The 25,734-nt window shown below is 38.5% G+C and overlaps 2 protein-coding genes across 4 annotated transcripts in view; one reads left to right on the top strand and one right to left on the bottom strand.

Moving 5' to 3' along the window:
- Positions 1-491: 491 nt before the first annotated feature.
- LOC142224023 (eukaryotic peptide chain release factor subunit 1) overlaps positions 492-25,734 on the bottom strand; it is a 38,565-nt gene continuing 13,322 nt past the window's right edge. The window contains exons 2-7 of the mRNA XM_075293835.1: positions 11,368-11,543; positions 10,824-11,293; positions 5,987-6,142; positions 5,729-5,926; positions 912-1,059; positions 492-851 (exon numbers count right to left, since the gene is read on the bottom strand). Of these exons, the coding sequence (XP_075149950.1) occupies positions 772-851; positions 912-1,059; positions 5,729-5,926; positions 5,987-6,142; positions 10,824-11,293; positions 11,368-11,543 (1,228 nt within the window). The 3' untranslated portion in view covers positions 492-771. The remainder of the gene's footprint in view (positions 852-911; positions 1,060-5,728; positions 5,927-5,986; positions 6,143-10,823; positions 11,294-11,367; positions 11,544-25,734) is intronic.
- LOC142227490 (nucleoside diphosphate kinase-like) lies at positions 15,281-16,566 on the top strand. Of its 3 annotated transcripts, none has more exons than XM_075298044.1 (3): positions 15,281-15,354; positions 15,605-15,736; positions 16,223-16,566. In XM_075298044.1, exons 2-3 carry the CDS (start codon positions 15,638-15,640, stop codon positions 16,496-16,498), a joined length of 375 nt encoding a protein of 124 aa, XP_075154159.1. In that variant the 5' UTR covers positions 15,281-15,354; positions 15,605-15,637; the 3' UTR covers positions 16,499-16,566. The 3 variants fall into 3 exon arrangements, with proteins under 3 accessions (XP_075154159.1, XP_075154158.1, XP_075154157.1); XM_075298043.1 differs by having other exon boundaries at positions 15,295-15,354; positions 15,464-15,736; XM_075298042.1 differs by lacking the exon at positions 15,281-15,354 and having other exon boundaries at positions 15,365-15,736.

Here is a 25,734-nt window from a genome sequence, read left to right as displayed (position 1 = left end):
TGTCAAAACTTTATTTCTATAGACAATTTTGTCAACATTTTATTTCTATAGAAAATTTTGTCAAAATTTTATTTCTATAGAAAATTTTGTCAAAACTTTATTTCTATAGACAATTTTGTCAACATTTTATTTTTATAGAAAATTTTGTCAAAATATTATTTTCGCAGAAACTCTCTTAATACCAGGCAATAGATGTAAAAAGTCGCTATGATTGTGTTTAGATGCTCAGTTCAACATAGTTTTTTAACTGTTTCCAATTTCTTAAGGAGCGTAAATACGATCAAAATATTTAATATCATCATGTTTGATGTACATAACCGTTATACTTCACTTTCCTATATAACAAAGTTAATGTAAAACATCTTGTGCGAATACTTATTTCTGATCATATATGCCCTGTTCCTCTTGGGGAAAGGAATCCTGGTAACATACAACATAACTCTCCCTCTTCTATCGAACTATCCTCAATTAATTTAAACTTATTTTCCAAATTGCTTGTTAACATCCAGCAAAAGAGATATGCTGAGTTTTAATTATTTTTTTTTTATATCGAGATTTAGGCAGTATATGCGCATTAATCTAGCATTTGGTTTTCTTTGTTGGACACATGGGTTAGACAATAGTGTCTATCAGTGGATGTTGTTGGTCAATGACTAAATTTTCTTCTTTTGTTTTTATGAATTGGACTGCAAGATATATCATCATTAAGTTATTCAAACAAGCTGCTTTCTTTCGACATCATTAATATATGTATTGTATGTATTAACAGATTTAATAATCGTCAAGATCAACATCTTCCAAGGGTTCATCGGCTTGCAATGATTGAAAGTCAACTTTATATCGTAAAATTCCTAAAAGAAGAGACGAAAAATTAATGAATTATGAAAAATGTTGGGGACATTATGACCTACCTCCAATACCACCAAAACCTCGTACAAATTGACTACCCTCCTGGGATTTGTCGGTAATAATTTCAAGTGTAGCCCCAAACATTTTATAATTGTTCGCCAGCCATTCCAACAGCGGTTGCGACTCAATAAGTTCCATTTCAACACCAGTCTAAGGGAGAGATATCGAAAGGATTATTTTCTAATTTAGATATAATAAAAATATATAAGATTTCGAAAGGATTATTTTCTAATTTAGAAATAATAAAATAATATTATATTCTTTATTTTAAGAGCTTTCAACAGATTAAGATTTATTCAAGTGCAGCCCTGGATACGTTATGCACTGTAAATGACAACGCCCCATCAAGATTTAGTTCCTTGGCATCGCCTCGTAGATGATTTATTATCGACTACTGCCCGATTCTATGTGACAAGGTACCTACTTTTTATAGCCGAGTTCGAATGGCGTTCCATATTTCGGCGAAACCACTTAGAGAAGCTTTCAAACACACAGAAATGTCACCAGCGTTACTGAGAGGGTATAATCCACCGCTGAAAAGCTTTTTGGTGTTCGGTGGAAACTGGGGTTGAACCCACGACCCTATGTATGCAAGTTCCCAGAAGAAAGCCCACATGGGTTCCATTTTCATTTGGCTGAAAAAAGTTTCCGTGATGCGGAAGTCAATCCATGACTTCTGCCTTCACAGAGTCAGAGGACCAAATCAATCGGAGGAATATTATAAGTACCATCGGACTAAAACTCCTAAACCCAGAATTAAAGAATTGAATCTTGAGATCAATAAAAAAGTTGGCGAACACAAGCTGATCTCGTAGCTGTTTTGGCTGATATGTTTTAAAATTTTGATTAAAAGATCATACAGAACAAAGGTCTTCAATGAATTCTCTCTATTTTAACGGTCCTTAGCCAACGCTTTGACTTGGTTCCAGGTCATGTTACGAGATGTAAGGCTGAATGGCTTTAACCATCCGAATGCTGGTATTCCGAGGCCGTTCAGGATTTCTATGTCCCTGGGGATTCCATCCAAGGGCATACCTGGCAATATCATCGCATGGTCTTCTCAGAATATGCCCAATCCATGTTCATTTACGTCGTCGGATATCGGCTTCAATTGGCATACGTTTGGCTATCGTTAATAGTTGGTCGTTTGTGATGGAATTTGCCAGAAGGTTTTAGGTTAGGTGGCAGTCCGATGTATCAGGCTCACTTAGACTATTCAGTCCATTGTGATACCACATTGGTGAATTTCTTTCTTATCACTGAGTGCTGCCCGATTCCATGACAAGGGACCTCCTTTTTATAGCCGAGTCCGAACGGCGTTCCACATTGCAGTGAAACCATTTAGAGAAGCTTTGAAACCCTCAGAAATGTCACCAGCATTACTGAGGTGGGATAATCCACCGCTGAAAAATTTTTTGGTGTTCGGCCGAAGCAGGAATCGAACCCACCACCTTGTGTATGCAGGGCGGGCATTCTAACCATTGCACCACGGTGGCTCCCTAGAAGATTTTAAGTAAGGCTTTCTGCGGGTGTTTTGTGCAGTACTCCAAGTAATGCAGTCGTATAGAAAGACCGAATTAACGCTACTGTTGAATATTCTCAGTTTTAAATCTGTCCAGATGTTATTTGCACGCCAAACTCTGTGCAACGAATGAAAAGCATTTCTGTCCTTATTTATTCTGCCCTATATATCATCGTGTGAACCTCCATATTTGGTAATGGTGCTACCCAGGTATGAGAAATTTTCAACATCTTCGATTATTTGGGCATCGAGTGTGAGTAGTGAGTCGATATTGCTTCCAATTCTCATCAACTTTGTTTTGCTGCATTGATCTTCAGCCCAACAGCCTTGACATTAGTTGATAGGACATGGAGTTTCTTTTCAATAATCGAATTGAAATCCTTTCATATTCCAGCGTATGCCATATGGTGCTTCGAAATTTTTCTGGTGCTTTACACAGTCTAGGTGTAAGAGAAATCAGATCGGTGATAGGACGCAACGCTGTATGACGGCTCATTCTGTCTCGAATTATTCACATTCTTCTCCTTCATAGCGTACTTTGCATTTTGCAGCTCTATACAGTTCCCGTATTAAGTTCACTATTTTCGGCGGTATTCCATTGATACTTAGAGCATCCCATAGTACTTGACGGAATTCTCTAGGTATTAAAGGGATGAAGAGGTGCGAGAAGTTTTAAGGCATCGCCTGGTATTTTAGATGACGTTTCCCAGTTTATTTACTTCCCACTTACATACTATATCAACCAGAATAAAGGTTCCATGTTCATTTGTCTGAAAGGAGTTGCAGAAGCCGATCGATTCATACTGACAAATGAGCATAGTAAGACCCAACGGACTAATTCAGCCGATCCCAGTCTCCAGGAAAAAAATCTCGCAGACAAATAGGAAAATAACCATCGGAATAATCCTACTGATCCTACAGTCAAAGAAATGAATTATCAGCGGGTTTTGTAGACGAATCACATGGATGACGAGATTTCAACCAGCTTTGGCTGATCTGAAGAGGTGCGCGAAGTTTTTATGCATCGCCTGATGTTTTAGGTAACACAACCTTCCGATTTATTCAACCAGAAGAAAGCTCACAGGCCTTACATCTTCATATTGTTAAAAGGAATTTCCGCAATGTAGCCGGTCGATTAATCCACGCAGATGAAGATAAAACGAGAATCAAACAAACAAACACGATAAGAACCGTCGCAGTAATCTTGCTGTCGCAGAGCCGGGGAATTAAATCTTGCGATCAATAAGAAAATTTACGAACGTAGCGGCCTGCCATGTTCATGTAGCTGAAGGGAATTTCCGAGAAGAAGCCACTCGATTCATACTCGCAGACGAACTTAAGAACCATCGGACTAATCTACTGATCCCAGAATCAGGTAATTCATTCTGGGATCAGACGAATATGAGCGGATTTCATGGCTGGAGTACCGGAAGCAATGAACCATTGGTGTAGATAATATCTACCAAACCTCACGATGCCAAGATTTGCATGCTATTTCAGCATATATAAATAGGGGACTCAATCAGCCCAAGGCGTGTCACAAGACGGTCCTCGTGGCGCTTGACCTATGGAAGACATTCGATAAGGTCAACCATGCCAGACTTTTCGAGGACAACGAGAACACGTCCCTACCGGCAGGAACCAAGCGTTGGGTTACTAATTATCTGTGCGCGCGCCAGTCGTACGTGGATTTTTGGGATAGGAAATTAAGACCCCGTAGAGTGAAACAGGGAGTTCCCCAGGGTGGGGTGATATCTCCGTCACTGTTTAACCTCTACCTATCCTCTATTCCACCACCTCCTGACGGCGTCGAGATTGTATCGTACGCAAACGAGTGTACAATAATGGCATCTGGACCCAATGTTGATGACATTTGCGATCGATTAAACGTCTACCACACTAATCCTACCAGTTATTTCTCTGCGAGAAATTTGAGCATATCCCCCACCAAATCCTCAGCCACTCTATTCACTAAATGGACGACAGAAGTGCGACAAATTACCCCAAGATACTCGGGGCCATATTCGACAGCCTTTTCAGGTCGTCTGCCCATGCCACTGCAATTTGTAATAAGCTCCGCGGTAGAAATAAGGTCCTCAAGTCACTTGTCATCAGTACTTGGGGTACGGACAAAGAAACCTTGTTAACTACCTATAAGGCAATTGGCCAGTCAGTGGTAAACTATGCAGCGCCAGTGTGGACACCGCAGACCAGTAATACTCAATGGAATAACATACAGACCTGCCAGAACGCTGTCCTAGAACTGTGACTGGGTGTCTCCACAGCACACCCCGGGATCACCTTTATGTGGAGACAAAGTTCATCCCTGTGCGTAGACACATGGTTGGATGATTATCGCAGTAATCCTCCAAACCACCATCTCATGGATACACAACCACCACCCAGGAACGTTAGAGTTGATATACATCATATAGAGCGAGAGATCCAGCGCTACAAAAGAAAGACTCTAGATCAGACATCATACCAGACAGGTCTGAACAGGATTCATGAGGATAATGCAGCTGTAGCGATGAGAAGCTACAAGGTTTATCCTGTTCTCGGAGTCCGACCACCGCCCATACCACCGGAGGAAAGATACCTCCCACGGTAGACTAGGGTAGTTTTAGCCCAATTAAGATCAGGCAAATTCGTACCTATCAGTGATTGATAGCAGCGTAGCTGACTTATGTTCAATTTGCAACCAAGGGCCACATGACACACGTCATATTTTCTCTTTCCCAGCTAAATCAACCCGACTTACCACCAGATCACTCTGGACACACCCCACTTTAGTCACAGGGTTCATCGATCTGGCTACAAGCTGAAGAACCAAAGCGTATAACACAAAAATGGATGAAATCACAATAAACTGTTAAAAAGATTTCAGCCAACATTAGCTGATCTGAAAAGGTGCGCTAAGGTTTCCAACCATCCCCGATCGAAAGATACGGTACAGTTGATCCTCATGTGTAGTTAGAGATGGCATCAATAGCTCCACGACAGAGCGACTCTAAGAACTTCCTCAATTTCCTCCAGGATTTTTTCATATACACCTTTCCTGGAGAATGGATAAAATAAGAGTAGCAGAGACAATAGTCCTACGAAGCCAGAGATAGAAGAGGTATCGTGTCACTAACCCTGCTGAAGACTATTGTAGGGTCAATGGTGGAATTCATTCTGAAGTAAGATCATTTCTCTACCGGAACGAACGTAATATTGTGACTTGAAATGGGACGTGTATATGCGATCAGAATATAATCCCCCTTTTTATTCCAGAGATTTCTTCTATCCACTTACCTCTTTATCCGTAAAATGCGATTTATCTTTTTCTTGTTCCGGCGTTAGATGCAATACCGTAGTTGCCGTTGAATTTGCATGATTTTTCAGAACATATCTTTGTATATCCAAATTTTCCCAACAAATCAAGGTCTCAACTGAACCCAATTCTAAAGCACGCAATGTATCCTCGACTCCAAAACAATATTTGCCCGTATCCTAGAAAATAAAACAATAATTAATTACGTGTAGAATATGCATGTAGAATCTGTTTCAAACCTGAGAGATTTCATCAAAATAACGGCCAATTAATTTCTTCTCCTGTATAAATTTAACATTTTGTAATGATTCGGCGGCCAGTTCAATTGCCTGATTGAAACCATTTTCTCCGCCATATGAGACATCCACAAGTTTGATAATTTTTGATTGTAATCTCTGTAAGGGAGAAAAAGAGAGAGTAAGCAAAATTCGCATAAAGTTTAAATTCTACTATATCATATGTTTGGCGAGAAAGCAATATTTTTGCGACAACTATATTCAATGTTCCCGGTTAAAAAGGAACATTATTCTCTTATGCGTTTTACAGACTATCAGTTATTCCTGACGGAATGTCGGTGTTTGTAAAGAATCTTACAGTGTGTCGGATAGATACGACTTGTCAGCGATGGCTAAATAATCGGTAAATGTGTTATCGATCCCATAAGCATGCAGCAGTATCGATTATGACTTCGGACTTAACTTATAATGTGCAGAATATATAGGATATGTTCGACACGAGCACTGTCGTCCGGAATAACTGATAGTCTGTAAAGCGCATTAAAACATGTTTAACGTGATCATATCCCTTCTCTGCGTATAGAGAAGATTTGAAGCACTCGGAAATGTCACCATAAATAGGACAATAAAATTGTCTTGAGAGAATTTTACCCGTGTAGTTTTCCATGATGTACGAGAGAAGCATTTCTCATGCCAATCGAACTACTGGCAACACAGTGTTAACAACCCCTTTTATACAAGCTTTCATAACGATGTTGCCATCCCTGGCATCCATTAGATTGAAAAGTGCTGCCATTTTTCTCTTTAAAATTACCAGCGATGAGTCTGATTCTCTGCTATCCTTTTACCATATAGCAAGATCTCTAACTCGTGAAAGATGGACAGCGAATATTACATATTCCCCAAGATGTCCTAATCGTCACTACAATCCCTATAACGAGATCCGCCTCTACTCCTATTAGACACAGGGGTGCTATCAATATTCGGTGACAGTAATGAATGCCACGGTCCTCCAGGGAATTCAGGGAAAAGAAGTCAAACACCCGTGTAGTTAAACAGAGAGTTCCCCAGGGTGGGGTGATATCTCCGGCACTGTTCAATCTCTACCTGTCCTCGATTCCACCCCCTCCTGAAGGCGTCGACATTGTATCATATGCGGACGATTGTACAATCATGGCATCCGGGCCCATTGTTGCTGACATATGCGATCGATTGAATGTCCACCTTGCTGATCTTACCAATTAATTTCACTGAAGAAATTTGAGGATATCTCCCACCATATCCTCAGCCACACTATTCACTACATGGATTGCGGAAGTACGCAGGCAGTTGACTGGCAGAGTCGACGGCGAAGTAATTCCGACCACAAATTACCCCAAAATTCTCGGGGTCACATCCGACAGCCCATGCCACTGCAATTTGGGATACGCTCCGCGGTAGAAACAAGGTCCTCAAGTCGCTTGCCGGCAGCACTTGGTGTGCGGACAAAGAATCGTTGTTGACTAAATATAAGGCGATTGGCTGGTAAGTGGTAAACTTTGCAGCGCCAGTGTGGTCGCCTCAAACGAGCGACACGCAGTGGAATACCATACAGACCTATCATAACGCTGCCCCTAGAACTGCAACAGGATGTCTCCGCAGTACACCCCTGGATCACCTTTATGCGGAGACCAAGATTCTCCCAGTGCGTCGACACAATTACATGTTGTCAAAGATGTACCTCTTGGGTGGCTATCGAAGTTGTCATCTAACTCACCATCTTGTGGATAAGTAACCTCCACCCAGGAATATAAGGGTTGATCTTTACCGTCTAGAACGCGAGATCCAGCGTTATAAAAGACAGCCTTTAGATCTGGTTGCATGCCAGACAGGTCTGAGCAAGATTCATAAGGATACTGTAGCTGAAGCGGTGTGAAGCTACAAGGTTAATCCTGTTCTCGGAGCTCGACCACCGCCCATAGCACCGGAGGAGAGAGAGAGAGAGCTCCCACGGCAGACAAGGATAGTTTTGGCCCAACTAAACTCAGCCAAGTGCAACCGCGTCAATTCCTACTTCTCAGTGGTTGATAGCAGCGTATATGTCGTGTGTCCCATCTATAATCAAGGACCACATGGCACTCGTCACCTTTTCGCTTGACATGCTAAGCCTACCCGTCTCACCACCAGATCAATCTGGACACAACCCATCCTTGTTGCAGAGTTCCTGGATCTGGATACTAATTGAACTACCAAAGCATAGAGCAAAATGGATGAAACTTCATTAAAAACTGTTACAAAAACAACAATGGCCCTATCTCAATTGGCGAGAACTATTGCATCGAGGGAATCTGAGACACAAGAATAACGGGATGAACGTCTACGCTCCCTACTGATAAGGACGCCGGTATTGCGAGCGAAAGGCTTAGGAGCGAAATGGTTCGAAGATTTACTACTAGAGCTGCAGAACGACATGAAGATCGAACGGAGCGTCTTGATTATAATCGACAGCGAAAAGTACGATCCAGATCTAACTCATCTCTTCAAGGAATTGCTTTCCATTATGAAATGGTTCGAAGATTTACTACCAGAGCTGCAGAAAGACATGAAGATCGAATGGAGCGTCTTGATCAGAATCGACAACGAACATCACAATCCAGATCTAACTCATCTCTTCAAGGAATTGCTTTCCATTATACACCAGACACGGATTTTTCTCAGAATCGGCTGGCAGCAATTGGAGCCATGGATCAATTATGTCCTTATTGTAATGCCTATAAATATAAAAACTAACGACTCGGAGCGAAATGGTTCGAAGATTTACTACCAGAGCTGCAGAAAGACATGAAGATCGAATGGAGCGTCTTGATCAGAATCGACAACGAACAGCGCAATCCAGATCTAACTCATCTCTTCAAGGAATTGCTTTCCATTATACACCAGACACGGATTTTTCTCAGAATCCGCTGGCAGCAATTGGAGCCATGGCAGCAATTGGAGCCAATTTCCAGGAACCATAATCACCATAATCCAGGAACGAGTTGTACAAAACTTACAAGTCATGCTTCACATATCTCCCGATCTTCCGATTTAATTTCATAGACTTCTAGACATCGCAATTTGTATCCGATTTTCCTTAAATTTGAAAACTCGCGGGTATTTCATATTCACAAAGAGATGAGAGGTCTTTGGTTTATAACGGATGGCTTCATTCTCTCATTGTCTTTCTGGAGAGCTATCTATTGCTCTGCTTTTATGAGAAATAGAGCCCACCAAATCAGAAAAGAAGTGATTCGAGACCTGCTTCAGATAAGAAACAGGGACTGGGCATAGAGAGAAAGTAGTCCGAAAATTTGTGGGAATTATAACCGAACACGTACAGAACTCACCTTTGCCGAATAGAATAAAGGAAGGATGAGACGCTGAAGAACTATATATCGCTCTGCTTTAATTTGATAAGGGGTCCACTAAATCGGACAAGAGGTGTTTGAACCTGCCCCAGCTTGGAAACAGAGACTGGGAACTGGCATAGTGTAAAAGCTGGAGACCATGGAGTATGTATAATAGAGGGGAAATTAAGGAGACCTTGGAGCACTACCTCTCTGCTCTGCTTTCATTAGATATAGAGCTCATAAATCGGGCAAGAAGTGATTCGAGACCTGGCCCAGCTTGGCAACATGTGTTGGAAACTGAAGTGGAAGTACAAAAAAGTCTCAGAGACGCTTGGCTAAAAAGAGAGCAGGGATAGGCAAATTTATAAAATGGGTCCTCCCTTAAAATGATACTCGGTATATATTAAAGAGACTTCGAAAACGGTATTGGTAATTAGACCTATAACATAGAAGTAAATACCAAAAGATGCGATTAGATTAACCCTAGACAGCTAATCTACGTTTGAGAGATGTATGCCTTTTTTGTACCCTCCACCATAGGATGGGGGGTATATTAACTTTGTCATTCCGTTTGTAACACATCGAAATATTGCTCTAAGACCCCATAATATATGGGTCGTGGTGAAATTCTGAGGCGATCTAAGCATGTCCGTCCGTCCGTCTGTTGAAATCACGCTAACTTCCGAACGAAACAAGCTATCGACTTCAAACTTGTCATAAGTAGTTGTTATTGATGTAGGTCGGATGGTATTGCAAATGGGCCATATTGCACCACTTTTACGTATAGCCCCCATATAAACCGACCCCTAGATTTGGCTTAGAGAAGCAAATTTCACCTAATCCGGTTGAAATTTGGTACATGGTGTTAGTATATGGTCTCTATAACTACGCAAAATACGTCCATATGGGTCCATAATTATATATAGCCCCCATATTAACCGATCCCCAGATTTGACTTCCGGAGCCTCCTGGAGGAGCAAATTTCGCCCGATTCAGTTGAAATTTGGCACATTGTACTAGTATATGGCCGTTAACAACCACCTCAAACTAGGTCAATATCATTCTATAGTTATATATAGCCCCAGATAATCCGATCCCCAATCACACAAAAATTGGTCCATATCAGTTCATAATTGTATACAGACCCCATATAAAGCGACCCCCAGACCCCCTATATACCATATACAGGCCATTAACTGAATTATATACGTACGAGGATTTAATATGTTTTTATTTTTATTTGTCTAATATATACCACGTATGGACTAACTTACAATTTAGAAGACGATGTTTAGAAGTTTTAAGATACCTTGCCATCGGTAAGTATTACCACAACCCAAGTAATTCGATTGTGGATGACAGACTTTCGTAGAAGTTTCTACGCAATCCATGGTGGAAGGTACATAAGATTCGGCCTGGCCGAACTTACGGCCTGTGTTGTTTTGAGATAGATATATTTAGTAACAACTTACCGGATCAAACATATCCGATTGACTCAGTTCAGTTTTAAAATCAGCACTACCGGCCAATATAAGACCAGCAATATTCGGCTTATCGTTGGTAATGAACAACTGCGTGGCCACTTCAGCAACTTTTCGCACATAATTATGACGTTTCTCCATACGCAGACGTGCAAAACGCAAAGCAGATTGACCACCACGCCCATGCTTCTTCGGCAAATCTACAGTGAATTTGTGTAGAACTTCTCGAGTGTTACCCTGTAAGGTGCCAAATAAGGCACCATTACCATCCATAACAATAAAACCAAATTTATTGTCATCGGCCAGGAGAGCAGTTAAAGCTTCAGTATGGAACTTATTGTCGCACAGATACAATGATGTATTAATGGGCTTAAATGGCTCGAAATCGATGTTGACTTTCTTCTCTTTACCCTCCTCGGTGACAATTGTACCACAGTAAATGACCAAACCATTTGGAGGCACTAGAAATAAAACAAATTGTTGTTGAGGATTTTGAGCTTAATGGATGGTCTGGGACGTTAGATATATATCATACCTTTGGTGTACAATTTTAATCTATGCTGTACCGATGTAATTGCACCCAGAACCGATAGACGATTCACTCGAGATTTAATATTGGATGCTGTACCAAATTCGTCGGCTAGCATTTTGCTTACACGTGATATTTGATCCTTTGGTGGTATTATCAAGGATATCATACTGGTCCCATTGCTGAAATTTTTAAATATATTACAAGATGGATTAAAGAACTATATAATTATGAAACTATATGCCATGTGGTATTGTATGCTGAGAGTGATTCTCTTGGATGGCTTGGAAAGGACAAGGCTTCAGAAAGACCTCATCTGACAATTACTTAAGATTAATATCAGGAAAGAGGTATTTCGAGACCGGCATCAACTTGGAAACAGCGACTGAGAACTGACATAGAGGGAAAGATGTCCGGAAATTCGTGGGAATCATAATGTACGTAGAATTAAGAGATCACGTTTGCTAATTGGGGCAACGATAAAGGAAAGGAGAATATCTTGGAGGACTATCTATTGCTCCACTTTTAAGTGAAATAGGGCCCACAAAAACTGAGAAGAAGTGATTCGAAACATATCCCAGCTTCGATCAGGGACTGGAAACTGGAATAGAGGAAAAGGAGTTCGGAAATTCGTTTGTATCATAACCGAGCACATAGAGCTAAGAGCTCACATTTTCCGAATAGGAGTAGCGAAAGATGGCGTATGTTGGATAGAAGGAAGCAGGAGGCCTTGGAACACTACATATATATAGCTGCTCTCATAATATATTGTGCCCACTAAAACAGAGAAGAGGTGATTCGTGACCTGCCCTACCTTGGAACCAGGGGAAGTAAAGTTAAGCGCCCACATTTGCCAAAACGGAGCAGCAAATGATGGTGTATGCAGGATAGAGGGGAGGAGAAGACTTTGGAGCACTACCTATTACTCTGCTTTCATTAGATATAGGGTCTACCATATCAGGAAAGAGGTGATTCGAGACCTGTCCCAGCTTGAAAACAGGGACTGGTACTAACATAGAGGAAAAGGAGCCCGGAAATTCGTTGGAATCGTAACCCAGCACGTAGAGTTGAGCGCTCACATTTGCCAAATAGAAACAGCGAATGATGGTGTATGTAGGATAGAGACAAGGAGAAGACTTTGGAGCACTACCTATTGGTCCGCTTTCATGAGAAATAGAGCCCACCAAATCGGGGAAGAAGTGATTCGAGACCCTGCCCCCAGCTTGAAAACAGGGACTGGGACTGACATAGCCGTGAAGGAGCCTAGAAATTTGTGGGAATCATAACCCAGCTCGTAATGTTAAACGCTCACCTTTGCCAAATAGGAGCAGCAAATGATTATGTATGTAGGATAGAGTGAGGAAGGAGACCTTGGAGCACTATCTATTGCTCTGCTATCATAAGAAAAAGAGCTCACCAAATCGGGAAAGAGGTTATTCGAGACCTGCCCCAGCTTGAAAACAGGGACTGGGACTGACATAGAGGTAAAGGAGCCTGGAAATTTGTGGGAATCATAACCCAGCTCGTAAAGTTAAACGCTCACCTTTGCCAAATAGGAGCAGCAAATGATGGTGTATATAGGATAGAGTGCGGAAGGAGAACTTGGAACATTATCTATTGCTCTGCTATCATAAGAAAAAGAACCCACCAAATCGGGAAAGAGGTTATTCGAGACCTGTCCAGCTTGAAAAGAGGAACTGGGACTGACATAAAGGAAAAGGAGCCCGGGAATTTGTGGGAATAATAACCAAGCACGTACAGTTAATAGCTCACCTTTCACGAATAGGAGCAGCAAATAATCGTGTATATAGGATAGAGGGAGTAAGGAGACCATGGAGCACTATTGCTTCGCTTTCATTAGATATAGGGACCACCAAAACAAGGAAGAGGTGATTCGAGTGTTGCTACAGCTTGGAAATAAAGAATGGAAACTGGCATAGAGGGAAAGGAATTCGGAAATTCGTGGAAATCATAACCTAGCACGTAGAGAACAGAGGGAAAAGAAGGAGGACCCTGGAGCACTATCTATTGCTATGATTTCATGAAATATACATCATACGAAATCGGGTGATTCGAGACCTGTCCCAGCTTTGCAACAGGTGCTGGAAACAGAATTACCACATTATGGAAAGGACTGAAAAGACTCACAGACGCTTTTTTCTATAAGCTGAGTACTATGTTCAGTTTTCAAGCTGAAAACCAGCTTATTTTCACGGTTACTTTTTTAATCAATTAATTTCGAAATATTAAATTGTTCGCAACTAATACATTGGACCTTTTCCATCCATAATTTGAAGAGACTTGATAAAAATGTTATCGTCTTCATATATATTTTTGCACTTATAATTTAGTGTTTTGGTGAAAAACTCGAACATAGTACTCACATATAGGAATAAAATGTTGACAAAATTTTCTATGGGAATAAAATTAAAAAAAAATTACATGAGAATAAAATTTTGAAAAAAAATTCTATGGGAATAGAATTTTGACAAAATTTTCTCTAGGAATAAAATTTTGACAACATTTTCTCTGAGAATAGAATTTTGACAAAATTTTCTATAGGAATAAAATTTTGACAAAATTTGCTTTAGGAATACAAGTTTGACAAAATTTTCTCTAGGAATACAAGTTTGACAAAATTTTCTCTAGGAATACAATTTTGACAAAATTTTCTATAGGAATAAAATTTTGACAAACTTTTCTATAGGAAAAAATTTTGACAAAATTTTCTATGGGAATAAAATTTTGACAAATTTGTCTATAGGAAAAAAATTTTGATAAAAATTTCTCTAGGTACAATGTTGGCAAAATGTTCTATAGAAATAAATTTTTGACAAAATTTGCTTTGGGAATAACATTTTGAGATAGTTTTCTATAGGACTAAAATTTTGACAAAATTTGCTTTAGAAATAGAATTTTGACAAAATTTGCTTTGGGAATAATAGGAATAAAAATTTGACAAAATTTTCTCTAGAAATATATAGAAATAGAATTTTGAAAAAATTTTGTATAGGAATAAAATGTTAACAACATTTTCTATAGGAATAATATTTTAAGAAAGTTTTCTTTAGGAATAAAATTTTGACAAAATTTTCTATAGGCATAAAATTTTGAGAAAGTTTTCTATAGGAATAAAATTTTGACAATATTTTCTCTAGAAATAGAAATTTGATAAAGTAAAATTTTGACAATATTTTCTCTAGGAATAAAATTTTGACAAAATTTTCTATAGGAATAAAATTTTGAGAAAATTTTTATCTAGAAATAGAATTTTGACAACATTTTCTATAGGAATAAAATTTTGTCAAAATTTTATCTAGGAACAATTTTGACAAAATTTGTTTTGGGAATAAAATTTTGTCAAAATATTCTCTCGTAATAAAATTTTGATAAAATTTTCTCTAGGAATAAAATTTTGACAAAGTTTTCTATAGGAATAAAATTTTGACAAAATTGTCTATAGGAATAAAATTTTGACACAATTTTCTATAGGAATAAAATGATGACAAAGTTTTCTCTAGGAATAAAATTTTAACAACATTTTCAATAGGAATAAAATTGTGACAACCTTTTCTCTAGAAATAAAATTTTGATACAATTTTCTCTAGGAATAAAATGTTGACAAAATTTTCTCTAGGAATAAAATTTTAAAAACATTTTCAATAGGAATAAAATTGTGACAACCTTTTCTCTAGAAATAAGATTTTGATACAATTTTCTCTAGGAATAAAATGTTGACAAAATTTTCTCTAGGAATAAAATTTTGACAAATTTTCTATAGTAATACAATTTTGACAACGTTTTCTCTAGAAATAGAATTTTGACAAAATTTTACAGTGTGTCGGATCGATACGAGTTGTCGTCGATGACTAAATAATCGGTAAATGTGTTATCGATCACTTAACTTATATTGTGCACCATATATGGGATATGTTCGACACGAGCACTGTCGTCCGGAATAACTGATAGTCTGTAAAGCGCATTACGCATTATGTGAGTAAAACTATCTACTTCGCAATTAAATTAATTTAGAATACAATCGCGAATATCGAAGAAGAATGAACATTTTACTATATTATCAACTTTTTGGTCGACTTGCAAGAACGGTGGCTCATCGTATAAATTACAACCTACATTTAAGGCCATTCACAATTATCGCACATGCGAAATGACACATTCATTTCACAATCGACACGAAACCATGCAAAAAAGTAAAACGTCACTATTTTCGTCATTATTAAAGGCAGAAGTAGCGACAGCGGAACGCACTTTCATCATGGTCAAACCCGACGGTGCCCAAAGAGGACTCGTGGGCAAAATCATCGAGCGCTTTGAACAGAAGGGCTTCAAACTGGTTGCCATGAAATTCATGTTGGTAAGTTGAACAAATCCATATTCCATGGGGACGAGCACCACCACACTAATTCGATTAGAAATTTACGGTGACATACACCCAGAGAAGGAATATGATCACCTCAAACATGTTTTAAGAGCAAAATGTTATTTTTGGGTGGTGATCATGTAACATGGTTTTCGCAACCATGTTATTTTCTCGGAAATCATGTATCTGATTTCGGCAAGCAGGTTATATTTGACGAGAAAATAACATTTTAGTGACAAACATGTAACATGGTCACCATACAAAAATAACATTTTGATCTTGAAACATGTTTGAAGTGATCATATTCCTTCTCTGCGTGTGACCTTGAAAATATGCAGTAATATTAATGTTGGCAGTTTATTTGTTAGGTTATGTCTTTCTGCGAAAATGACATGTGTTGGCTGGCGACGCTGTTCTAAATGTAACAAACGTCAGTGAAAGTAACTGTAGCTAAATTTTGTGTGTTTCTTTACTTCCAAGGAATTGTTGGAGCAAGATTATGCTGATTTGTCGGCTCGTCCCTTCTTCCCCGGATTGGTGAGCTACATGTCATCTGGCCCTGTTGTACACATGGTTTGGGAAGGTTTGAATGTTTTTAAGACCGGCCGTCAAATGTTGGGTGCCACTAACGAGCAGCAATTCAAGGCAAACTGGCTTTCTGCGGCGAAGAAGGTGGACAAGGTGGCTGTACAAAATCTGATGGCAGGGGTCAAGCGTGAGGCCCGGCAATTCGGATTTGGAAAAGCAAAAGCCTAACTAAATATTTTTCCTGAATTTTATACTAATTAAACTTGAAATATAATATAATATAATATAAAATATAATTTTGAGACAATTTTCTATAGGAATAAAATTTTGACAACATTTTCTCTAGGAATAAAGTTTTAACAAAATTTTCTATAGGAATAAAATTCTGAGAAAATTTTTCTCTAGAAATAGAATTTTGACAACATTTTCTATAGGAATAAAATGTTGTCAAAATTTTCTCTAGGTACAATTTTAACAAAATTTGCTTTGGGAATAAAATTTTGTCAAAATATTCTCTCGCAAGGCATATTAAAGAGGTAAAGTCATGCAATCAGGTGACTAATATCGACATTCATCTTGTCAAAGGCTTTGTTTACGTTTAGTAGGTTTGTTTACATTCTTTGTGTACATAAATATTACAATACAACAACACTACACATACACAAAATGTCAACTTAAGAGACCTGCCATTTTAGTTTGACTTTCTAAATATCATGCGGTGTACACACGTTTGCTCGTGACTTTACCTTTAATTAATATGCCTTGATTCTCTCGCAATAAAATTTTGATAAAACTTTCTCTAGGAATAAAATTTTGACAAACTTTTCTATAGGAGTAAAATTTTGACAAAGTTTTCTATAGGAATAAAATTTTGACAAAATTGTCTATAGGAATAAAATTTTGACACAATTTTCTATAGGAATAAAATGATGACAAAGTTTTCTCTAGGAATAAAATTTTAACAACATTTCCAATAGGAATGTGACAACCTTTTCTCTAGAAATAAAATTTTGATACAATTTAAGTTAAGGGTGATACGGTCAAAATTTGGTCAAGGGAAAACGCGTGTAAATCGGTGAAATCGTTTATTTAAAAAATCAAATTAAATTTCTTTTTCAAGTTCAATTAGTATAAAATTCAGGACAACTATTCAGTTAGGCTTTCGCTTTTCCAAATCCGAATTGCCGGGCCTCACGCTTGACACCTGCCATCAGATTTTGTACAGCCACCTTGTCCACCTTCTTCGCCGCATAAAAGCCAGTTTACCTTGAACTGCTGCTCGTCCTTAGCAGTTTTTTGGTCTTCTTTAGGTTCCGCTTGACAATAGCCCAGTATTTCTCAATTGGGCGGAGCTCTGACGGTAAGTAAGTTGGCGGTTTGGAAGTAAAATTCTTGACTTATTGGAAAATATTAATTGAAGTTTTCGAAATTCGTTTTATCAGTTAAAATAACACGAAAAGAATATATGGCTTCTTCCTTTGAAGAAAGTGAAAAATTTAACTGATTTCTTAAAAACGTTTGCATTTGAAAAAATTTGCATTGGGTGTAGATGGGAGCTATAATTTAAAGCATCATATGGATCACGTCTCATGCGAATAGTATGAATAATAATGTCGTTGACTTCAGCTGGTTCAATCCAATTGTTTTCAGAGAAGGTACCCAAGCTTAAGGCCGGTACTATGTTCATTCTTGCGAAACATTTTTATGGAAACCATTATTTCGCACATAGAAAGCGGCGTTTTTTTAGGTAGCTTGGAGCGCTATTATACAGGGAGCGATATTGGATTAAGTTGGTGGTTGTTGCTTGTTTTTACAAAATAACATTTTATTTTTCCTTGGACAATTGATCTGCTATTCCTTTGATCCTTTGTATAGTTTCGGAACAAAAATATGGTCCGTGTTTGATTTATAAACCCGCACAAATAGTTTTTAATAAATAAATTATTTCTTAATTCACATTGCAAATGGCGCCGTGCTATAAACGTCAGTTTTTCAACACGAAAAAACAAAGTATCACAAATGGAATAAATTTCGCAAATTTTTCGCATTTTTTGGTTTTGTATGGAGTTTCAACGCGAAAACCGAACAGAGTACCGGCCTTTATTCAAAAACCCTTGGAAAATTTCAACATTGGGTCTCACGATAAAAATGATCGCTTAATATTTTCATCCACTGTCAATGGTGGATTTAAAAAGTTGGCAAATTGCAAGCATCAGTAATACACAATGTCATTTAGATATACCCTGACGAAAAAATACCAAATAGTGAATACGAAATTGGCTCTAAAAATTTGAATGATTGGTGAAAATCTTTTTCTAACGAGACCCATATATCTACAACACCACATTTTATAACACTAGAATAAAACTGGATAATGTAATTTGCTTTTCTATACTGTTTTTAAATTTAAAAAAGAGGAAGATATTATTAAAAAGTGCCCACAATGTCTTTTTTAATTTTTTTTTATAAAAGTAACGAGTAGTAACGAGTACTCAATTCAAAAGTAACGAGTAGTAACGAGTAGTCAAAAGTAATCAAAATTTACAACACTACTTGGAAACCACCTGCACGTTGTTAGCGGCGTACCACTCCATGGCCTTTTTACCGTAATGGCAAGATGCCAAATCCGGCCAAAACAGTACGGAACAACCGTGTTTCTTCAGGAAAGGCAGCAGACGTTTATTCAAACACTCTTTAACGTAAATTTCTTGGTTGACAGTCCCGGAAGCTATGAAAATGCTGCTTTTCAAGCCACAGGTACAGATGGCTTGCCAAACCAGATATTTCTTTGCGAACTTTGACAGTTTTATGTGCTTGAAAATATCTGCTACCTTTCTCCTTCCTTTTGCCGTATAAAACTCCTGTCCCGGAAGCTGCTTGTAGTCGGCTTTAACGTAGGTTTCGTCGTCCATTACCACGCAGTCAAACTTCGTCAGCATCGTCGTGTACAGCCTCCGGGATCGCGCTTTAGCCGTCGTATTTTGTTTATCATCGCGATTTGGAGTCACTACCTTCTTGTAAGTCGATAGTCCGGCTCGTTTTTTGGCTCGATGCACGGTTGTAGACGATACACCCAGCTTATTTGCGGCATCTCGGAGAGAGAGGTTAGGGTTTCGCTTGAAACTACTGGCAACTCTCTTTGTCGTCTCAGCGGCTTCCGGTTTTCGATTTCCCCCCGATCCAGACTTCCTGGCTGTCGACAAACGTTCCCCAAACACTTTAATTACATTTGTAACGGTTGATTTGGCAACTTTTAGCGATTTTGCCAGCTTTGCGCGCGAGTAGCTCGGATTTTCGCGATGCGCGAGCAAAATTTTGATACGCTGCTCTTCTTGCTTGGACGGCATTTTGAGAACTGAAGAGTGTATTCCAAAATCAAAATAGGAGCAACATTCTACACACACACCTTCAAAATGAGGGGTGTTCAGGTTTTTTAAATGCAAAATTGAAAGAAATACGTCAAGTTTATATTGACCAAATTTTGACCGTATCACCCTTTAGCCCACCTGTTTCCAACTATTTTTTTTATATTTATTAACCGTGAATTGTTTTCCTTGCAGTAATCCCTGGATACCGATTTTACGCCGTCAAGATGGCAGTGTAGATTTCAATCGTAATTGGACCGATTATAAGAACGGATTTGGAGATGTTAATGGAGAATTTTTTATTGGTCTTGCGAAACTTCACAAAATGACCAGCCAAAGAGCTTTTGATAATTTTAATAGATTTTGGAATCGATTTGCACTATGCGATATACGATCAATTCCAAATTGCTGAAGAATCGGAGAAATATACTTTGACAGAGTTAGGTGAATATTCAGGCAATACTGGAGACAGTTTACGTATGCATAAAAGATCAAAATTTTCAACGAAAGACCAACAGAATTCAGCATATCCTATAAATTGTGCAACACTTTTTTATGGAGGTTGGTGGTTTATGACCAGAGAATGAAGCCGCCGAGTCGAGCCGCCGATTTTAGCCGTCGCCGACCCGTTTTTAGCAGTCGACGCCGCCGCCGAATATGTCGACTCATCTCGACTCAAATTTAGCCGCCAATTAATCTAAAATATTGATTTATATCAGAAAAATTAAATAATATTTGCTATAGTTTTTGCCAAAATTTTGAACTTTCCACCTTCAATCAATTAGTATCAAGTTGATGTAATAGTTTTATAAAAATTTAGCTCAAAAAATTTGAATGTAATGTAAATTTCATTGTAAGATTGGTTGTACAACTAATCTCATTACAATTCGGAAAACTTCAAATTGATTTTATAATAGATAATTTTGCGCCGCCGAATAGACAATTTTTTATCGGCTTAGCCGGCAAGTCGTCTCCGCCGGAGGCAAAAAATTAGTGTCAGCCGCCGCCGACAAAAATGGGTCGGCTTCATTCTCTGTTTATGACTGACTATTGTTATAATTCGTAAGTTTGCGATATAGAATATACAGTGCGACCTCTAAGTATTGGACATTCATGGTCCCCACATTTTTTTCCAAATTTAATGTGATACGAGAAGTATAGTAAAAGTCTCAATAAAAGTGGCCATTTTTTGAGAGGTGTCCACGTTTTAGAGTGTCCAGGTTTAAGAGGTTTCACTGTAATTAAAAATTCTTTATACATTCCATCAAATTTCTTTCATATTGTATTTACAGATTTCTTAGTGGCATCTACAAAACTGAAAAAGGAGATGGTGGTATTATGTGGACTGATTTGAAATATGGCAACTCCATGGCTTATGCTGAAATGTTAATTCGATCGAGTTTGAAATAAATGTTATATACATTGTAACCAAAATAAGATACGAAGTTATAATATTGTAAAGAAAATACAAGGTGGCTGATATAAAATGCAGCAATGTAATTGATTAATTTTCGGAACTACTGTTGCCACAGTTGGTAGAATGCTAGATTTTTTACTGTTTGGTAGAATTCTTGATGTTTTGCTAGATTTTGCGAAATGTTTCTCTCCAACTAAGAGATACTTCAATTCTCTATAGAAAGAAATTGTTGAAAAAAATTTTAATAGGAATAAAATTTTGACAACATTTTCTATAGAAAAAAAACAAGTAAGGAAAGTCTAAAGTCGGGCGGGGCCGACTATATTATACCCTGCACCACTTTGTAGATCTAACTTTTCGATACCATATCCAGCGTTGCCAGAATTGTGAATAATGAATACCAACAGTGAGAAAGCAAAAAGAATTTGTGTAGTGGTGAGGAAGTTGAGCTCCCGATAAAGAACGCCATTGTAGAGGGGGAGGAAGAATTTATAACAACTGACCGGCATCGAAAGCGGAAGAAAATAAAGAAAAAAAGATCTTCTAGTGGGGAGTCAAAATCTCCATATGACGCATTTAAACTGGAGTTAACAATTGAAAGTCTGAAGGAGGTTATAAAGAAACATGAGGAAGAAAAGAAAATTCTAATAGCCAGAATGGTGGCTTTGGAAGAAATAATCAAAAAAAGTGAGAGAAAAATGAACATAGAAAATTGTTTCCACAAATAAAGAAAACTGGTCTGCCGAAGTAGCCGAAGACTTCGGTACAGCGATGTTGAAGAGTAATAATGGAAATGGAAATACGAATATTGAATTGGAAAACAATAAGCAAGACAATGGTGCCTTGAACATAAAGAAAAAGCCAGTAAGTGAAGAGCCAAGAGTAAAAGCAAAATCTGTAAAAGAAGGAAATAGTGCTGTGGAAAATGTTAAAGAAAAAACAAAGGAAAAATCCCCCCGGCAAAATCTGTAAAAGAAGGAAATAGTGCTGTGGAAAATGTTAAAGAAAAAACAAAGGAAAAATCCCCCCGGCAATTACGATCCATGGAGCCGTTAAAGAAATTGGAGATATGATGAGGGCATCATTCAACAAGAGCCAGTTTGTAATCAAAATGGTGAAAAAAGGTATAATTTCTTTGAGGGTAAAAGAGTTAGGAATTTTTGGTAGGATTAAAAAATTGTTGATAGATAGGGGATATAGGTTTGATACCCATACCCCGAAAGAACTATTATCATATGGACTGATAATTGAGGGTTTATCTAGTGACTATGACATACAAGAAGTGAAGGATTTCTTCAAAAATGAAATTCAATTTAAAGTAGAAATTACAATCTGGCCCCTTTGTCAGAAAATCTATGGATGTTGAAGTGTAGTAAATCGTCTGATTTATTTAAATTGTATAAGGTTGGTAGGATTTTAGACTGTGTAGTTCACCTTCGTAAGGATAAATTATGTAGTATAGCGCAATGCTTCAACTGCCAAAGATTTGGCCATGTTTCCTCTAATTGCAACATGCAATATAGATGCGTCAAATGCGCACAATCACATGGCCCTGGAAATTGTTTAATTAAATCAAATGAATCAACAAATTGTGAGGCTTCGGCTGTAGTAGAGCAGCCAAACTACCATTGTGCCAACTGCAATGTGGATGGACACTCTGCCAATTCCAAAGAATGCCCACGTAGGATTGCCATGAAGCAAAAATTGGAAGAAAAAAAGGAAGCTTTAAGGGCAAAAATGATAGAAGAGGCTGCAAGGTTTACCCAACGTGGGGTTTCTTACGCTTCTGTGGCTGCCCCAGCCCAGAGGACTGTATTTAGACCTTCTGTGAATGGTAATAGAACTTTGTCTACAGGAAGGGACATTAACAATGAATGTTTAGAATACTATGGTAAAAGTATTATAGAAATGGTTAAAGACATTGATTCTTTTGCACCCCAATTCCAGGCGATACAATCAAAAGAGGGTAGGGCAAGTGCAATCCTAGGATTGTTACTTTATATGAAGGGCCTATAAATGTTGAAATGCATAGCAATAAATGTAAATTCAGTCGTTTCTTTAAGGAGACGACATTTTTTAGACCTTTTTATAAAGGAAAATAATCCGGATGTCGTTTTTATAGTGGAACATAAACTAACGTCGAGGCATAATTTTAGTATAGATGGCTACAAAATATTTAGGGTAAATAGATCAGATGGTAGGAATGGTGGTGGTACAGCAATACTAATTAGGGATAGTATTAAATGTGAATTTGTGCCACTAGATTGTTGTGTAATGGAGATGTGTGCTGTTAAGGTATGAAATAATAATGGTAGGCAAATATTTTTCATTGCGATTTATTTTCCTCCTGGTGAAATATTTCGTGAAACACATTTCAATAGTATTTTGCACTTATGTCCGCAAGGGGACATCTTAATAGGGGGTGATTTTAATGCAAAACACCCATCATGGGGTGGTGGAGTGACAGATAGTCGAGGGCGAAAACTGTCTCAATTTATTTTAGGCTGTCCGGACCTAATGGCAGTAGGTGCAGATAAAGCAACGAGGCCAGCTCCTGGTTCAGGCGCATTTATCGACCTCTTTATTAAATCTGCAGGTGTTGAACTTCGAGGACCGTTGTGTAGGACATTGGACTATGAATCCGACCATAGGGCTATAGAGGTTATAGTTGAAACTCGAGGTGTTCATACGTCTGAGGTTCGAACCATATTCGACTTTGGACGAATGAAAACTAATCGATTTAAAACTATACTTCAAAATGGACTTGATAGTCACATGCTACCAGCGGATAGAAATGTTGATTGTGGAGAGGTCGATAGATGCGTTGAAGGGCTAGGCTCTGTGTATCGACAAGCTATAGAGGCATCTGTGCCTTGTTTTGAGGTTCGAGATAGGTCTCTGATTAAATTGCCGGACAGAATAAATAGGTTTATTAGGGAAAGGAGGAGACTTTGTCGCACACTATACCGATGTTGTGACAGAGGGCGTATTCCACTATTAAGGGCAATAATTCGGAATCTGGATGTTATAATAGAAAATTCCATTTCAAATTGCGAAAGGAATAATCTAATTAATAAATTAGGGAAAATCAAAGTGGATAACAAAATGTATAGGAACATACGGAAAACTGCTGGTTTGGCTCATAGAGCCCCTGTAGGTACATTGGTTGGACCCGATGGTTTGATGATTGGTGACGACCAAAGTAAAGCTGAATTTCTAGCTGATCATGTCCACAATGCACATCGAGCTAATGGATTTATCGACGATTTGTTTCGTTGTGCTGTAGAAAGTGCAACGGAGGGAATTGCCGATAATACGCCAGTGGCTTCTTTTAGTGCTGAATTTAGAGCTGATGCCTCTCAAATTGAGAACTTAGAATTATGGAATGCGTCAGGCTTTATAAGGCCTACAGCAATTGGTTCAGCGCTTAAAAGAAGACCAGCAAAAATGTCTTGTGGACTTGATAAAATACCGGATGTGGCACTAAAGAGAGCAGGGAATGTGTTGTATGGTTTCCTTGCGATACTATACAACCATTGCCTGAACTTAGGGTATTTTCCAAAAAGTTGGAAAGAAGCTTTGGTCGTACCAGTTGGCAAACCTGGGTCTGACCCAACACAGGGAAGTAGCTATAGGCCAATTTCATTATTGTCCCCATTTGGGAAGTTATTAGAATTTTCAACAACACATGCATTAACTGCCTTTTCAAATTATATAGTGAAAGGCCTTAACAATAGAAAAGGGACAATTGCAGCTGCCCTAGATTTTTCAAAGGCATTTGACACTGTTTGGCAAAGAGGTCTACTATACAAAATGCAATCAATTGGCTTTCCTATACAAATCCTTAAAATTGTCTCGAGTTTTCTTAGTGACCGAACTCTAAGGGTCAAAGTGGGCGATAATGTCTCTCAACAACGCTTGGTACTAGCAGGTGTGCCTCAGGGCTCCTTGCTAGGACCGGTGTTGTAAAGGGTGATTCTTTTGAGGTTAGGATTTTCATGCATTAGTATTTGACAGATCACGTGGGATTTCAGACATGGTGTCAAAGAGAAAGATGCTCAGTATGCTTTGACATTTCATCATGAATAGCCGAACGATCTGCCACAACGTCGAATTTTCAGTGAATGGGCCCTAGAAAAGTTGGCAGAAAATCCGCTTTTTTATCGACAAATTTTGTTCAGCGATGAGGCTCATTTCTGGTTGAATGGCTACGTAAATAAGCAAAATTGCCGCATTTGGAGTGAAGAGCGACCAGAAGCCGTTCAAGAACTGCCCATGCATCCCGAAAAATGCACTGTTTGGTGTGGTTTGTACGCTGGTGGAATCATTGGACTGTATTTTTTCAAAGATGCTGTTGGACGCAACGTTACGGTGAATGGCGATCGCTATCGTTCGATGCTAACAAACTTTTTGTTGCCAAAAATGGAAGAACTGAACTTGGTTGACATGTGGTTTCAACAAGATGGCGCTACATGCCACATAGCTCGCGATTCTATGGCCATTTTGAGGGAAAACTTCGGAGAACAATTCATCTCAAGAAATGGACCGGTAAGTTGGCCACCAAGATCATGCGATTTGACGCCTTTAGACTATTTTTTGTGGGGCTACGTCATATCTAAAGTCTACAGAAATAAGCCAGCAACTATTCCAGCTTTGGAAGACAACATTTCCGAAGAAATTCG

The sequence above is a fragment of the Haematobia irritans genome, chromosome 2 (assembly GCF_050003625.1).
Source record: "Haematobia irritans isolate KBUSLIRL chromosome 2, ASM5000362v1, whole genome shotgun sequence".
Taxonomy (NCBI): Eukaryota; Metazoa; Arthropoda; class Insecta; order Diptera; family Muscidae; genus Haematobia; species Haematobia irritans.
Note: the sequence above shows the minus strand (reverse complement) of the source record. Positions and strands in the feature narration are given on the sequence as shown.